At 55.0% G+C, this 16,317-nt stretch overlaps 1 protein-coding gene across 7 annotated transcripts in view; it reads right to left on the bottom strand.

The window, feature by feature from the left end:
* Positions 1–3,959: 3,959 nt before the first annotated feature.
* AHCYL2 (adenosylhomocysteinase like 2) overlaps positions 3,960–16,317 on the bottom strand; it is a 151,795-nt gene continuing 139,437 nt past the window's right edge. For 4 of the 7 annotated variants that reach the window (XM_019543826.1, XM_019543822.1, XM_019543820.1 and 1 more), the window contains exons 8-17: positions 16,080–16,196; positions 11,044–11,107; positions 10,208–10,296; positions 8,518–8,588; positions 7,834–7,952; positions 7,319–7,417; positions 6,500–6,568; positions 6,306–6,384; positions 5,554–5,674; positions 3,960–4,123 (exon numbers count right to left, since the gene is read on the bottom strand). In XM_019543826.1, coding sequence (XP_019399371.1) covers positions 4,117–4,123; positions 5,554–5,674; positions 6,306–6,384; positions 6,500–6,568; positions 7,319–7,417; positions 7,834–7,952; positions 8,518–8,588; positions 10,208–10,296; positions 11,044–11,107; positions 16,080–16,196 — 835 coding nt within the window. In that variant the 3' untranslated portion in view covers positions 3,960–4,116. The remainder of the gene's footprint in view (positions 4,124–5,553; positions 5,675–6,305; positions 6,385–6,499; positions 6,569–7,318; positions 7,418–7,833; positions 7,953–8,517; positions 8,589–10,207; positions 10,297–11,043; positions 11,108–16,079; positions 16,197–16,317) is intronic. The other 3 variants (XM_019543827.1, XM_019543824.1, XM_019543821.1) reach the window with 1 other exon arrangement.

Raw genomic sequence — 16,317 nt, forward strand, 5'->3', positions numbered from 1 at the left:
TCCAGGTCAAACCCCGGAGAAGTCAGGCCTGGCCAGGCCGAGCGGGACGCGAGCCGAGGGCCCGGCAGCAGCCGAGCAGCAGACCCCCCAGCCAGGGCCCCCGGGCCGCAGCCTGCTGCCGAGTCGCTGCCCACGGGGGTCCCCTCTGCCCGGCCGGGCTGCCGCTCGGGGCAGAGGGAGCGAGAACCGGCGGGGGGACGCGGACTGCCACGAGGGCCGGCCCCGCTCCCCTGCCGGGACAGGGGCGAGGGGAGCGGGCTGGAGGCTCGTCACGGCCTGGGGGCTGCCCCGAGCGCCTGGCCCTGGCCCTGGCCGGTCCCGCCTCCCCTCCCTGGTTTTTAGCTCCTCTTTAGCACTCGACTGCCCGGGGCAGACGCCGGCCACGGTCCCACCGCTGTCCCTGCACGGTGAACAGCCCGGGCACCAGCCACTTTTCCAACGCTTTATTGGCGTTTTGAGATTACAGAGTCTTTATTGCTGCTCTAATACAATCACTCAGACATGAATATTTAAAACATCCGTTTGAAAAGGTTACACTTCGCAATGTCATCTCCGACTGTAGATGTGACAGATTATTTCATTTTTGTCCTGGTTTCTAAAGTTCAACAACAGGATTCCCCTCCTCAGATCATCGTGCTGGTGTCTCCACTCTCCTTTCCCCCCTCTTTTTTTTTTCTTTTTTAATTTGTTACATTAAAAAAACCAAAGAAACCCCCTGGGGACAACTCTGAGAGGAGGATTCCCCAGATTGATTCGAAGCCAAGCAAGCAGAAAAGCTTACGGAAAAGCGGAATCGCATGGAGAAAGCGTTTGAAAAGATTCAAGGGGAAAAAAGTCATTTCGGAGGATCTGGTGTCGTTATTATTTTTTTCCTTCTTGTATCTACACAGAAGATAAAATAGGTTTAAAATCAGCACAGACTCTGCCGGGAGGACAGCCCCACCACGGGCCGCACCAGTGACGGACGTGGACCAGGGAAGCGACTGTCCTCCGCTGCAGGGATGGGACTGCTCTCTCCCCCGGGGCGGATCCTGCTTCTCCCGCCGTGACCGACGCAACCCACCGCTGCCTTCCCCGACGGCTCCGCCCCAGAGGCGACACGGCCAGCTGGCGTCCCCGACCAAGGTAGGGGGTGGCCAGCGGTGCCGCCGCGCTGGTGTGAAAGGCCCGTGCTCTCACCAGCTCTCAGGGAGACCAGCTGTTGCCACATGCCCAGTCGGTGCCCGAGTGCGGCCAGCAGAGCAGGTGCCCGCTGCCCACAACGGGAGACCGCTCGTGAGCCAGGCCGTGGGGTGCCCTGGGCTCCCGGCTGCGCGAGACGACATTGCCAGCCCCAACCCTGCCAGCCATGCTGCCGCGTAGCCCAGGGCCTCAGCCTTTATTCCAGTCTGGGACACGCGTGCCCAACGCACAGGTGAGAGCGTGCTGGGAGAAGAGCGGTGTCAGCCGTTGTTAGCCACGGCTGGGATTTCACACCAGCGCCGTGACACCCACCTGGGGAGGCTGAGGCAGTGGGCAGCGGTAGCTGCAGAAATACCACATTGCTCCTTAACTGACCCCGGGCCCGAGCGCTGAGAAGTTGACCTGCAGAGCAGAGGCAGACCGGGGCCGAAAGCCAACACCCGTTGAACAAGCAGTGTCACACACCCGACGCAGCCCCGGGAGATAAAGAGCAGGTGACCGTGTTGGATGTGTGGATGCGCTGTCAGACCCGGACACTGGCTCCCCGCGGTCTAAGCTACATCAGAGGCGAGTTGCGTGTTTCCCGGTCCCTGGCTATTGGGATACTGCGCTGCGATCGCCGTGTCGCACTGCCGGGACATGCTCCCCTTCCCCGTCTGTCCCTTTCTCCTTGGCCGCTCGGGCAGCCGCTACATGCCGGGATCGTGAAGAGCGACACGGGTGGGTCGGTTTGTGGGCCTTTTGCCCCCCAAAGCAGTGCAGCCGAAGAGTGAAATCCTGGCTCTCATGCAGTCAACAGAAGGCATGGCCCGGGGACCGAGATTTTGGCCCACGTTTACAAACGCACCAAATGGAGGAGTCTTGTAATGAAGCGGGTCCCTACAGGCTGGACAACTCAACCGGTGTCATGGAATAAGGCCAACCTGCCTTAGAAAAACACTTCAGGTGATCTCTTTCTAGAAGTGTTATGATCCAAGTATAATTCGCCAAGAAGAGAAGATTCAGGGAACAGACTGATCGCTGATCGTTCTGCCCTTACACGTGGCTGCCGAGGGTTTCCGACAGCACGTTAGAAGGAAAGCTCCATCACATGGGTTTTTTGAGGTTTTACTGAAAAGCAAAGAGGCAAGCTTGCTCTAGGGAGCAATCCTGATGTGGGACGAGCCAGCCTAGGAAGCAGTCGTCATCTCTAGGGGCGACAGCCCTACAACCTGCCGGTAAGACCACAGTTCATTGCGGGGGGGCTGTACATGAAAAAAATGCCAGAGAAACCTCTTTCAGGAAGGCTGAGGATTCAGAGAACCTCCTTTGATCAGATGCTCAGATACCATGGTGGAGAGCATCGAATAAAGGCCTGGGTGCTCAGGCCAGTGCTTCTCGCGGAGGTTTGGCAAGCGCTGGCTGAAGTTCTTGCAGTTCTGATACGAAGAACGACGTCCTCAGGACGTTCGGTACGATGAGACACGGCCATCAAACAGTGATCTTGGGGGGGTGCGTCCAGGTGCATTGCATGTACCATCCAGGCAGGACCTCTACGCCAGAACACACGATGATGGTGGCTTGTCTTCCATGGCACTCTCACCTCTAGACTCGATGTCACATAAATGCAACAGCGATTCTGAGCTGAAAACCTAATTTTCAAGCCGGAGAATGTGGTGCAGTAATTGTGCTGGGGTTTGGTGTTCTCATAACCAAAGAAGATTTTCCAGAATTTGTTAAGCAATGAACTATGGAAATAAGCTGCTGGCAGATCCAGTGCTGGGAGTCTGGGAAGCACTTCTGTTAAACAGGTGTCGCTGTACACAGCAAGACTCCAGGCGAGGGCTGAAATACCGACTGGAGAAGGATCTGTAGCATCAAGAACCGTCCTTGGGCATGATCAACCTTGCCGCCTCCCTCCACGGCAGCGAGAAGAGTGCGCTCAGGGGGTGTCGTCCCCAAGGCTGACCCCGGGATGGAGGCAGCGCTTGTCAACAGAGCAGCAAGGCTCTCCCGTGGGAGAGCTCGAGGCTCCACGCCGCATCTCAGGAGGAGATTGTTTTGGTGGAAGCGTGGCACTGGTCGTAAGCCGCAGAGAAGTACTGCGAAGTGGCTGAGTGGGTGCGTCGGTGGGTCTTGCACTCCATGGACGGGAACCCTAGAGCGTCCATCCGAGACTGCTAGAGAGCGGGCTCGTCTCTGCCGTGCTGGCTCCCAATTTCAGGCAGGGGCGTCCCCCACTCGGGCTGTCCGCTGAGCCCCTCGGCTGCAGCTTCCAGCAGCGCTTGGGCTCGTGGTCCGAGCCGCCCCTTGCCAGACCAGCAGAAGGAAACGAGAGCGGTACCCTGGGGAGCCGCCGGGAGAGGCACGAAGGCAGCTGCACCCCTTCAGCAAGAGCAAGAGCCAAGGGGGCAGTGCTAGTTTGGGTTTAAAATGGTGGGAGAAGTAAAGAGCGGAGCCCCCCACCTGGCCCTGCGCACTGAGGTCTGGTTCTTGCGACTGCTGTGGATTTTACTTCCACGCAGAAAACGGGCACCCAGAGTAACGTCCCGCCTCAAAATCTGCTCTCGCCCGCTTCCCTCCACACCTGTGTATGCCAGTAGACGGACAGAGGTCACGGGTTACTTGAAGCTGACAGAGACTTTGCAGCAAATTCACTCAACCAGCCTTCCTTTTTGCCTCCGACTTGCTTCCTCTGCCTCCCCCCGACAAAAAATAAAAAAACAGAAAAAGAATTAAAAAATCAACTGTCTCACAGTCCCATGGCAGTAAAAAACACCATTGGTAGAGGCCGCATGTACAGTATTCTAGTTTAATAAATAAATAACCTAACACACTGTCTACTATTTGAGCAAGTCCAGCTCTGACTTGGGAAGCTTGTACTGTTTCGTCCTGTACAGTAGTTGGGAAAAGACGTGAGTTCTTCTTCCTTACGCTTCTTCTGGCTGCAGGAACTTAATACCTAGGAAAAGAGACAAGACACGAAGCTTTCAGTGAGCACAGGGGTGTAAAACGCATGCGGTTCTCAACTTACCGGACTCCGACAGGTCGTGCTCACCCCTCACTGATCGTTTTTGGGGTTTGGGATTTGGGAGCCTTCAGTTTGGCACCAGTGCCTGGGCGAGTCGTGTCCGACAGGACTCTGGGGACATCCTGCTCTAGGGCTCACCAGGACGAGGGACATGTTCAGCCCCCGCTCCGACAGCTCTGTGGGGGCGCACCCACTTGCTCTCTCTCGTTGCAGAAAGGAGCGCTGGGACTTTAATGAAGGGGAAGATGTTCTTTCTAACTGGCTGGCCCCAAACAGCGACGATCTGAGGTCTCCTACTGTGCTGCGCTGCCAATATCTGTCACCTGCTCTGTGCAGACTATGAGGAAGCCAGAGCCCACCGGAGAAATGGGGAGGGGGCGTTAAACAAGTGGAGGTAGATGCTCAAAGGCACAAAGAGGAGGACAACACGTCAGGGGGACTATCTGCCCCGACACGTGATGGAGAGCACATTGCATCAAGAGGACGCTGCCCGCCGCAGTCTCCCTGCTTCACCCGTGGCAGGTTCGGGTGTGATGTCTGTGTGGTGTCAGGGTTGACCGTGTCAATCGAGTCCGGATTAACTGTCACGTCGGACAACGGATTTATAGGGGCTGGTTTGGAGAGGGCTGATCCTTCCTCAGGACTAGATCTCTGGAGCTCCCTTTCAGCCCCACTTCTCTATGACTCTTTCCCGAGGGACGTGACCCTGGGGAACGGGCCTGGGTGCCCGTTCTGTGCTCGTCAAGCTTGAAAACCAATTGGGCTTCTGAGCTGGCCAGACGGCCGTGCTGCGAGCTCTGCTGCTTTCCAAGGACAGCTGCCACTGGGTATACCAGGCGGCTTCGTCTCGGCAAGGCGCCGAGTCAGAGCTCTCCCTGTCCTGCACCCCACCGCGCACAGCATGTGGGGACACGGGAGGACAAGGGGCCTTCTGGGTCAGTCTGGCCCCACCTGGCCAGATGGCAAGCACCAGGTCACCAGTGACACCCTCCCTCTGGATCAGTGAGACCAGGCTCTTAGGCCCCTGCCACACATTACATGTATAATGCAATTAACTGGTGAATCGCGCCATAAATTTACACCAGTCACATGTGCAGAGTAATGAAGAGCATACCATAAAAATATCCATCCGGCTATAAAGAGAACTGATCAGCTACAAAGTTAGTGGCTGAAAACACGTAATAACTTTACAGTGGGTTTCAATCCAGCTTTAGTTTGAATGTGTGGCAGGACCCTAAATCGCGCACGTTCTTGATCACACGGAGAGCTTCGAGCTGATCCTCACACACGCACAGATGTAGGCAGCTGTATCGCCCCCTCCCCCGCCTCCCAGAGAGGAACAGGCTGCCCCAAGCCAGCACCTGTAGTAGTTTGGTTTGAAAGGCCCGTTCTTATTCAGTCCCAGGTATTTCGCTTGCTCGTCCGTCAGCTCGGTCAGGTGCGCATCGAACGTTGGGAGGTGCAGACTCGCCACATACTCATCTGGAATGAGATCAAGGCCTGGGAAGTGAGCGAGGCCAGGGGACAGCACCTGGGTCTCCCTGCTCAACACCTCCCTTCTGCATGGAGTTCACGGAAATGCTCGCTACGCAGGGTTTTGCAGACTAAAGTCCCAAACCAAATGCAACGGTCTGCTGTGGCCCATCCTGCCTGTACGAGGACTCCTGTCCCGGTACAGAGTGCAGGGCCTGCTCCCCTGGGTGTTCATGCCCCCCGGCCGCTTTAGTGTTTCCTCCTCTGTTCACCCATTTAGGTCTCATCAAGCAGTGCCGGACCTGGAGGGCTGTGGCTTGGGCAGGGGTGTGGAGATAAAAGGCTCCATCCTGGAGCTGCAGCACTGCTGCCCACTTTCCCGCAAGGAAGAGCTTGGGGTCTCCTCTCTACAGACCCTGAGACAGTCAAACCTCCTGGGAAGAGGTGCCTGCTTACAGCGGGTCTAACAGGCCTGCTCAAGGTGATGCCCAAGGGGCTGACTCAGCTCTCTGCTCTCATTTCCCAGACACAGAGCCTAGCAGGAAGCAACGAGACAAATGCAGTATGCCCAAGCCACTGAGGTCTCCCAGCCCTGCTCCACCTCCGTGACAGGAGAACAAGGTGCTGGGTCCATCCTTACCCATCTTCTTCGGCAGCAGGTAGACATCCTGCTTGTAGCGCCCTTCCGGGGCGTTGTACAGCTCTATCAATGCCAGAGCCTGCAGAGAGAAGACATCGGGCTGAGTCACCCTTGTTTTGCTCCAAGTAGACAGCATCAAGGAGAGGCCGCGGCGCTAACCAGGCTCCTGCCTCCTGCACCTGGACCCCGCTCACCTGAGTGGTTGCAGTGATGGACAGCACAAAGGTGGGGACGGTGGAGCAGCTGAGGTTCAGCAGACGGCCCTGCAAGACAGAATAAAACTGTGGCCTTGCCGCGTGCCTCGGGCCGGAGGGGCACGCAGCCCTCCCAAATCTGCGCAGGAGATGCAGGGGCGAGTCAAGCTACCGGTGACGTGTTCCCGTCTGGCTTGGAGCGCAGCAGCTCTCAGACAGCGCACAACTACACTCCACAGATGTGGAGGTTCCCTACGGGACCTGCTGGGAGATCTAGGGGAGCAGGAGTAGTGAACTCGGCTGGACCCGAGCCAGGATGCTGGGATTAGCCTTTGCAGCCTGGTGAAACCTGCTAGCAACCAGCATCCGCAGTCATGTCTCCCCAGTGAGTCACCAACACCCACGTGTCACTGCCAAAAGATTTCCCCTGATCCGAGCGTTGACCAGCTGGGGTGGACTGGATGTGGACCTGCACGGGGATGCTGCCTCCTGCTTCTGTTGGGAAGCCCTTGGAAATGCCTCCCAGGAGCTGGCTACAGGTCACAGCCCCAGGGAAGCCACGTACGCATCGCTCATCTTCTCAGCAGTCCTCAGGTGACCTCTCAGTTATTGTTCGTAGCTCAGCTGAGGAGAGTTAATGCCGAGGAAAGCCAGGGAGGGAACTGCCATGGGGGAGAGGCTGTGAGGGGAACGTCTAGTTTGGGCAGACACCACAGGGACGGGGGTGTCCCAAATCATCCTCGCCCAAGAGACCTTCCAGCCCACGCAGCGGGTTACAAAAGTGAGCTACAAGGCCCCTGACCTTCACGTGCCGCTTACCTCTGCCAGCAGCACTATCCTCTTTCCGTCTGGCCAGATGACGTGGTCTACTTGAGATCTCACCCTCTCCCAAGTCAGCTCGGGGGTCCGCAGGCTGGCCTGGAACATGGGGTTCCCGTCATTTAAAGAGCCAGCGATGCGGCAGGAAAGGGAAACCGCACGGGGCCCCCTTCCACCCGCTATGCATTGTGCTGAGGAGCTGCTCGCTCGCGTTATCACAGCCCGTGCTCTAGCAACAGCCAGCGCCTGAACTCTTCTGACTGCAAATCCAGTGATTAACTTCAGGCCCATCCATCACTGCTAGCACAAAACAGCTGGTAGGGCCAGGAGTGCCGAATATGATGGGTGCCCCTACGGATGCCCAGAGCAGTGATTAGACACCTCAGCAGGTGACTGACTGATCTCTGAGCCTTTTGTTGCTGCAGCAATGAGGGGCAGGAGGGGGGAACCCCTGTTAGGACCCTAGGAGAGTCCCGTCCCCACCCCCACACCCTGGAGGGACCCCCAGTCCTTACCACATCTATTTCGGTGTTGGAGTGCCCCATGTTACACACAATGCAGCTGTTCTTCATTCGGTCGAGGTGTTCTCTTGTCACCACGTTCTTGTTGCCTTTCAACACAGAAGGTTGTGGTGCTAAAGACCAACGCGGACCACGATGGAGCGCAGGAGTAACATTATCATCAGACAGCAACAAGCAAAACGCTCCCGAGCACCAAGAACGGTGCTCACAGTTGCCCGCTCTCCCTCGCCCGAAGCGCAGCCCTGCCTGCCCGGTTTGCTTCTCTTGGTCTCTCTCCAAACAGCTCCCTGAGCCCGTGTGCCCACTGGGGCGCTTTTGGGATAGGGCTGGGGACTCATGTGGCCTCCTGCTGCAGTATTTATATTGGAGGTGGGTGCGGGGTGCATGTAGGGAGGCATGTATGGACAAAGGCTAACACATCAGGGATATTACAGGCCTGTCACATGCAAAGCCAACCCCACAGCAGCCAGGAGCCCGTGGTTCCTGGAGAGAAGCTAGCAGGAAAGCGTGTGCTAGCTTGGGGGGCAGCCCCTGGCTACTGAGGGTTAGCAACTGGCCACGCATGCTCCAAGCAGCCAGGTTTGCATCTTCACTGCCCGCTCTTTTTGGAAGTGCTCGACCTGCCACTCAGGTGCCCTTCACCTTGCAGCAAGCCCCCCTGCCCTGTGACCCACGCACCTGTACAGGTGATGACGATGTCGACTTGTCTGATGACCTCGTTGAGCTTGACGAGCCGGAACCCATCCATGCTGGGAGGAAGAAAAATATAGAGAGTCTGAGGATGGACAGGAATAGACAAGGTTTGGAGGATCCCCAGGGGACCGGAGCCAGAGACGGGGCTTCCCGAATGATCTGCACTACCCCAAGAGCAGGGGCACGTCGAGTTGCTATCTCAGAGGAGCTCAAGTGTCTGGCGACCGAGGAACTGTTGCCCTGAGGCACTAAGTAGGCAGGTTTGTTTTACAAAGGGGCTGAGCACCCAACGGCTCTCACAGACACCAATAGTTCCCGGGGGTGCCAGCAGGGCTGGAAAGAAAGCTGGTTTCTTTTGGGATCCAAAGATCCATCCCCTTGCTACAGGAGCTTTAGCCTTTGTAGGAGGGGGATGGACCTCTACCTGGGATCTCTTGAGTGTAGTTTAACCTCCCTTTAACATTGGCTGCTGTGGTTCCCCTGCTTTACCGGCGTCTGGTTCAGGCGTGATGTCCGTGTTGTGTCAAGGTCAATGGTAGTTTTACTGAGAGGTTCAACTGTGGGTTTGTCTGAGGATGGTGTGCATAGGGATGATCCTGCCTCAGGCAGGGGGTGGGATTCGATGTGACCTCTGGACCTCTCTCCCAACCCTGCTTCTCCATGATCCCAGCCTAAACTTGCCCTCTGCCTTGAAACCTCCAGGCTCAGAGATTTTGTGCGCTGACCTCTTAATCTCAGCTTGCAAGGCCGTCCCCAAATTCAAACTCCTCCTGCCATCTCACTCCTGCTATATTCATGAGCTGAACTGGATGCAAGTTTTCTCGCTGGGGTTTCTGGCCTCACTTGTGCAGCACTGAGCACACCGCTGGGTGAAACAGCCAAGTGACTGAAGCAACAATTCAGTTCACACACGAGGCAGAACAGAGCCCAGCTCAGTCCCCTGCAGCTGATCAACACCCGTGTTTGGGTCCAAGTAGACGGTATCAAGGAGAGGCAAACCAGATCTGCTAATTAAGCAGCCTCCATTAGCCCTTTTCTGACTGTAACTGTGCTGCAAGTGTGTGTTGTGAGAGGGGAAGGGGCTATGTGTTTATTAAAGCCCGTAACAGCTTCCAGCACTTCGCAAAGCAACCCCCAGGCTTGGTACCCCTACGGGACAAGTGTAAACAGCATCACTGCAGCCAGCCGGGTTTCCTATGGAGGACCCCAAGGCAGAGGTCACTGCAGCATGCACATGGGAGGAGAAGGCAACATGCGCTGAGCCTTGGGGGTGATGCTGGCAGCTGCAAGGCATGACTAGAGCCCAGAAGATGGGAGCCCAGCTGGGATGGTATGGGACGGATGAGTCTTTTATCCTGCTAGTGGCACCACGACACCTTTGAACTGCTTACTGCTTCCTCTAGCTGGAGCAGTGGAGCTGGCTTGGCAGCGGACAGCTTAACAGGCAGCTCCCTAGGAAAAAAGACCCCTCTCCTGCAAAATGTCTGGATCCCTGGGGAGCCACATGGCCCTACGTGCCAGATTGGGCCAGCGAGCAGCCCCGGGCCCAGTGCACAGGGTCAGTCCATGCATCGGATCTGGTCCACGGACCTGCTGGAGAGGGACTGTGCCCTCGCTCTCCCTGCTACAGAGAAAAAGCCACAGCAGGACCCAGGCCTTGGGCACCTCTTCTTACCAGGCCTGCAGGGCACAGATTGGATCGATCTCGGTCACATACACTATAGAGCCCATGGCCTTCAAAGCTGCGCAGCAGCCCTTTCCGACCTGCAGAGAGAGAACAGCAGAGAGGGGGCAGGTCAGATGCTGCCGGCTCTGTAGAGGGAATTCATGGGCTCAGCTAACCGGCCAAGAGCTTCCCGAACGTGTTTGGCTGCGCACTCATTCCTGGAGCTTAGTGGAACAGGCATTCACCGTGTGCATTCGATTCTTATATCTCAGTCGAGCCACCTGATGTTTGCTCAGGGACTCATGTGAAATGAGCTGGGGGTTCTCCATCCAGCTCCCGGGGCACGAGTGCAGACCCGACCGGAACTAGTCCACAAGCCGAGCCCTGGGAAGAGAGGTTTCTTTCCACTGGGGAAGAAGCAGCAGCACTGGCAGATCCAACTGAAGAGGGATTACCATATTGTCATGTACAACATGCCTCTTTCAAAACCTGGGTGTTCACCTTAACTCTGAGATGCACTGTATGCAGGCAAATAAGGCAACTGATTTGCCCCAATTGTATTTTAATACTCCTTGTTGTAACTGCACATGTATGTTTACATCAGACGTTACTTTTAACATCTACTGGTACAAGAAAAAATGCACAGAAATTTGTAGGTTAAAAATCCTATTTTGTCTAATAGGGCTGCTCCTTTCCGAAAGGTTGCAGATAAGAGCAAGTGCAGGGAGGAGCCCTGGGGACATGAAGTGCCCTCAGATAGAGCCAAGCCCAGGGAAATTAATTTTGCATCTGCAAGCAGCAGCAGCTAGCAAATGGTATTTAGTGATGAAATATTAAAGCCTCACCTCTCCGTAGCCGCACACCACCACTTGTTTTCCTCCAAACATCATGTCTGTCGTTCTTTTAAGGCTAAGAGAAAAAGAAGATTGAAAAACCCCACAGATTTTAGACAAGTATCAAGAGATGGCAGTAACCAGTGAGTGCTGCTGACAGGCTGGATTTGGGGGCTTAGCTGTTGTGAAATCCCCTCTATCCCCACAGACATTGCTCCATCTGGTGGGACCAAGTCAGCTGCTCACGCTCTAAGGACGCAGGGGAAGAACCTCAGGTTTTCACAGAGTCACAGAACATGAGGGTGGAAGGGACCTCAGGAGGTCACATCTAGTCCAACCCCCTGCTCCAAGCAGGACCAGCCCCAACTACATCATCCCAGCCAAGGCTTTGTCAAGCCAGGTCTTAAAAACCTCCACCATCTCTCTAGGCCCGCGTTTCTCAACCGGCGCGCCGAGACCCAAAAGTGGGTCGCAAGAGTATCTGAAAGGGTCATGAGCAAGTCCCAGAAAAATGTGCAAAAGCATGGGTTTCCCCTTGCAGGCTGGCTGCCTGGGACGACTGGAGGTAGCGGGCGCATGTGCATCTCCACAAGCAGACGCACGCGGCCAGCATGCTGTCCGGAGAGCTGGGGGTGGGGGGAAATATACGTGTGTGTCCGGCACTGAGGAAACGTGGCTGGGCGTGGGACTGTGGCAGGGCAGGGGGAGCAGGGAGGGGAAACGCTCCTGGCCTCCAGAGGCAGAAGGGGGTGGAGACGGTCCTTCGCAGTGGGGAGCTGCGTGCCTGGGCTGGCGGCACAGGGCCAGTGCTGACACACACAGGGACCTGCACTCGCTGCTCGGTGGGTGGGATGGAAGCAGCATTTGCTGCTCATGTTGTGGCCCGAACGGGATGGGGGCAGGTGGGGGCTCCCTTTGGTAGGGCTGGGGGAGGCAGGGGGCTGCGAGTTGGGGGTGAGGGGCTCCAGCATGGCCCAGGTGGGCAGGGGACTGTGGACCGGGCACCAGCAGGGCCGGGGGTGTGGAATGGCACAAGCCATCAATCTTGGCAGATGGTGCCCAGTACAAAAAAAGGTTGAGAACCACGGCTCCAGGGACCAGTGTTTCACCACCCTCCTAGTGAGAAAGATTTTCCTAATATCCAACCTCAACTTCCCTTGCTGCAACTTGAGCCCATTACTCCTTATCCTGTCATTTGCCCCCACTGAGACCAGTCCAGCTCCATCCTCTTGGGTACCACCCTGCAGGGAGGTGAAGGCTGCTATTCAATCCCCCTCGGTCTTCTCTTCTGCAAGTTAAATCAGCCCAGTTCCCCCAGCCTCTCCTCACCAGTCCTGTCTCCAGCCCCACAACCATTTTCACTGCCCTCCACTGGACTCTCTCCAACTTGTCCACATCCTTCCTGTAGTGGGGGGCCCACAACTGGACACAGGACTCCAGATGTGGCCTCACCAATGCTGAATAGAGGGGAAGAATCACGGTTGGCAACGCTCCTACCAGTGCAGCCCAGGATGCCGTTGGCCTTCTTGGCACCCAGGGCACGCTGCTGGCTCCTCTTCAGCTTCTTGTCCCCTGTCACCTCCAGGTCCTTTTCTGCAGAGCTGCTGCCCAGCCAGTCACCCCCAGCCTGCACCGGTGCAGGGGATCGCTCCCTCCTAAGTGCAGGACTTTGCACTTGTCCTTGTTGAACCTCATGAGATTTATTTTGCATTTTCCTACTTTAAGTCTGATAGCCCATTGAGATGAAAATCCTGCTGAATTATATATGTGCCTTCAAGGGCAAGCTTTGGCCCACTGGCCTTCTAGGAGGTCATAGAGAGCTTGCCTCAAGTCCCTCCCTGGGTACAGCCAGCCCCACCACAGGGCTGGGATGAAGGAGAGCTGCCTACGTAGCACCCCCAGAAAATATCTTCTGACTCTTGGGACCAGCCTTGCTTTGCACAGAGGAGACTGCTGCCAAAGGGACGGATGAAGAGCAGCTTCCTGGTGCAAGCTGGCTGCTCTGCACAAATAAAACTCTTTCTTCCAGTCTCTCTCCTCTTGGCACCTCCGTAAGAGCATCCTACATTGCAGTCTATTTTTAGCCTGCATAAATAGGTTAACAGTGCGGGGAAGGTGAAGCGCTCTTACATTTTCCACTGAATTCAGAGAGAAGCCCTGGAGGATTTAATAGCTCCTTGGCACAGCCTGATATAGAGGGCAGAGCCAGAACTGTATGACCTGCATCCCGATGTAGCTGCAGCCATCCCAGCTCAACACAGCGCAGAGTTTCCTTGTGGTCCGTAGGCACTGAGAGCTAACACAGACTCCAAGCACACCGCGAGTGATTTCTGGTATTAGGAAACAATTCTTCAGACCGCTGGCAGCAGGGACCCTCTTCCCATGGGGGGTATGTTGCCCAGCTCAGTGGGGCCCCAACCCTGGACTAAGGCCTGCATATGCCTGTACAGTGCACGTAAACCAGGGTGATTGACCCCACGGACAACACAGTTCTTAGGGATGTGCAAGCTGCCGTACATGAACTTGTACCTTGGACACACAAGCCTGAAACCTTCAGCACCGACTCTGTGCTCCTGTGCGAGGGTGTAGTGGGCAGCCGGGCTGTCACCTTCCTTCAGCTACTGATGCTCATACGGGGAGCTGAGGATGTCCGAAGCAGGGAGGGAGGGTGGGTCCACCCTGGTTCCACAATGACCACATCATTTTGAAGGACCAGAGCTAAAGTAACCATTCCCTCTTCAAGCTGGCATCAGTGAGGGTCCCCTGTAGGTAACCAGCAGGCAGCATCCTCTGGCTTCGAACAGATCAAACAGAGCTCAGAAGAAGCCTTGATGGCTAGTCGGTTGAAGAGTATCCACCAGCTTGTAGCACAGCACGATGCCCTGGGCTACTGCTTATTCTTTGCAATGAAAAGCACTCAGCTGATTACATGTACTGCTCGCATAGAGACTGCTAAAGCAGCAACTAGTGTAGGTCTCAGGGGAGCCATAACGGATACTTGAATGGTTTACACAAGTTTAAGCTCGAAAGTGTATTTGATCAGGTTGTACAGGTTGATCTCAGGGTTCGCAGACAAGGCTGGAGCTGGAGGGGTGATATTAGAGGGTGATATTTGGATAGTGCTGGGTCTCGATCCAATTGAAGGGGAGCTGGGAATGTTTCAACCTCAGTACTTTTCACCCCGGGGCACTCTGTAGTCTCAGTACTCCTGGCTGGATGGTGTCGGGGTGCATCCACCAGAACAGTGCCCTAGGAACATGACCCGGGATTAAAACCAGCATGCTCAGTTGATGTTCCCTGGGTGAGTGGATGGATCCTGAATTTCCGGGGCCTCAAAGGAGGTCTGGAGAGCTGAACTGTGTACACAGCTTAATAACATGCAGCAAGTCTACCAGCATGGCCAGGACTGCAGTCTACCCATGTAACAGGAACTGGATTGAAAGGAGCCTGTCCTAAGGCAGGTATGCCTTGGCTGTCATCATGTCTGTCCTAGCTCCTGTGTCACCTACTACACATGCTGGAACCAAGTACGCCATCTCAGTGTATCAGGAAGTCTAGATGGGCAAACACATAGCTGAGGTTTTGCCAGATTTGCTTGGTAAGATCTCTTCCTGATAGCCAGCTGTCTAAGTATGGACAGAAACACATACCCTTTTTCTCCTGTGTGCCATTACAATGGTGAGGTGCTTGGTGCAGAGACAACAGACCACAGATTAGACAAGCTCCCCTGAGAAGTGCTCCAAGCAGGACCAGCCCCAACTACATCATCCCAGCCAAGGCTTTGTTTAACTGGGTCTTTAAAATGTCCAATGATGGAGATCCCATGGCCTCTTCTGTTCCTTTTGCTTTGTTTGAAATGTTCAAAAGAAACAGAAAGAAGGAACTGGAGAAAAGGCGTGAAGAATTTCTTCATAAACCAGCTGTTTGGCTCAGATAAATGCTGTGCCAGCTGGAACCCGTCAGAGCTCTCTTACTGGCAGAGGGGCTGTAAGAGGACCAAGGGGGATTCGTGGCTGCTTCGCCCTGTATACTTTCATTAGGGAGCATGAGGAGACAGCAGGTTCAAGCGCAGCTCCAGACACATCTAGTCAAAGGGGTCTGAGCATGTACACATGAGGAGTGAACTCACCTCCATGCAGTGACACGCTACGGGAACAGATGCACAGCTCCTAATTCAGCTCTATAAACATACTTTAAAAGCATCAAAGAACCTTGCAAGGGTATCTTTATCGTGACGCTCATGGCCCTGACCACTACAGTTTGCTATGTGCTCGGATACAATCTATTGTCAACATGCTGCAAAAGGCAGAAATACCACCCCTTTTGCAGAGGGCAGACAGAGAGCACTGAGATTAAGCAATTGCCAAGGTCACGCAAGGAGTCTGTGGCTGGATTAGAACCAAACTTTGCTCTCAGGCCAAGGAAAGAAAATGAACAAGCAAAACATTCAGACCTAGGAAGCCGGTCTACTGCTGTGGCTGGATGTATAACACCATACCCGAGAGCTGGTACGAACACAACTTGTTTGCACCCAGGTCCAGGTTGAGAGCCATGTTGGGGAATTCCAACTTCTCTGAAGCACCAGGTTTGCAGCTACAAAGGACATGGGATGACAGACAAGATGGATAAAAGGCCTGGTCTAGTAAGGTTCCTCCAGAAGAAACTGATAGTTAACACAGTGATTCTCACCCAGGATGCTGTGGTAGCACCCACGTGCGCTGTGAAATGCTTTCAAGGGTGCCATGCAATATTAGCACTGTTAGGTGTGCAAACACCTGCACTTGATTCACATGATATTTCAAACAGGAATCTACACCACCGTCCCCTGTGTGGCCTTTCTGAGGTCTCAGCAACAGAGGACATTTTCTATTATTTTTCCATGATCAAAAAAAACAAGAGATAAAGCTAAGAGCTGGTATTTTCCAAGGGACGCTCGAGCCTAAAAAAGGTTGAGAACCACTGGTTTAACATGTCCGCAGCCCCGTGTCCAATCAAACACACACAAGCCTTCAAGTCCGAGAGTGCTCGGCTGGAGCAGCCACACATACCCATCCAGGATGGACTCTCTGCAGCAGTACAGGTTATCAAACTTCTGTTTGGTGACAGAGTCGTTGACATTCATGGCTGGGACACACAGTTTTCCAGCTTTAGACAACTGGTACAACCTGTTAGGAGTAAAGACAGGGACACAAAAACGATCAGTACCGTAGCTTCCTTCCGTTTCTCAGTGGTCTCAGGCCTCTGCCTGTTGTTATATCCATGGCTGGATGCCAAGCGGTAGCAAAG

Source organism: Crocodylus porosus, unplaced genomic scaffold, assembly GCF_001723895.1.
Source record: "Crocodylus porosus isolate Cpor-Errol unplaced genomic scaffold, CroPor_comp1, whole genome shotgun sequence".
Taxonomy (NCBI): Eukaryota; Metazoa; Chordata; order Crocodylia; family Crocodylidae; genus Crocodylus; species Crocodylus porosus.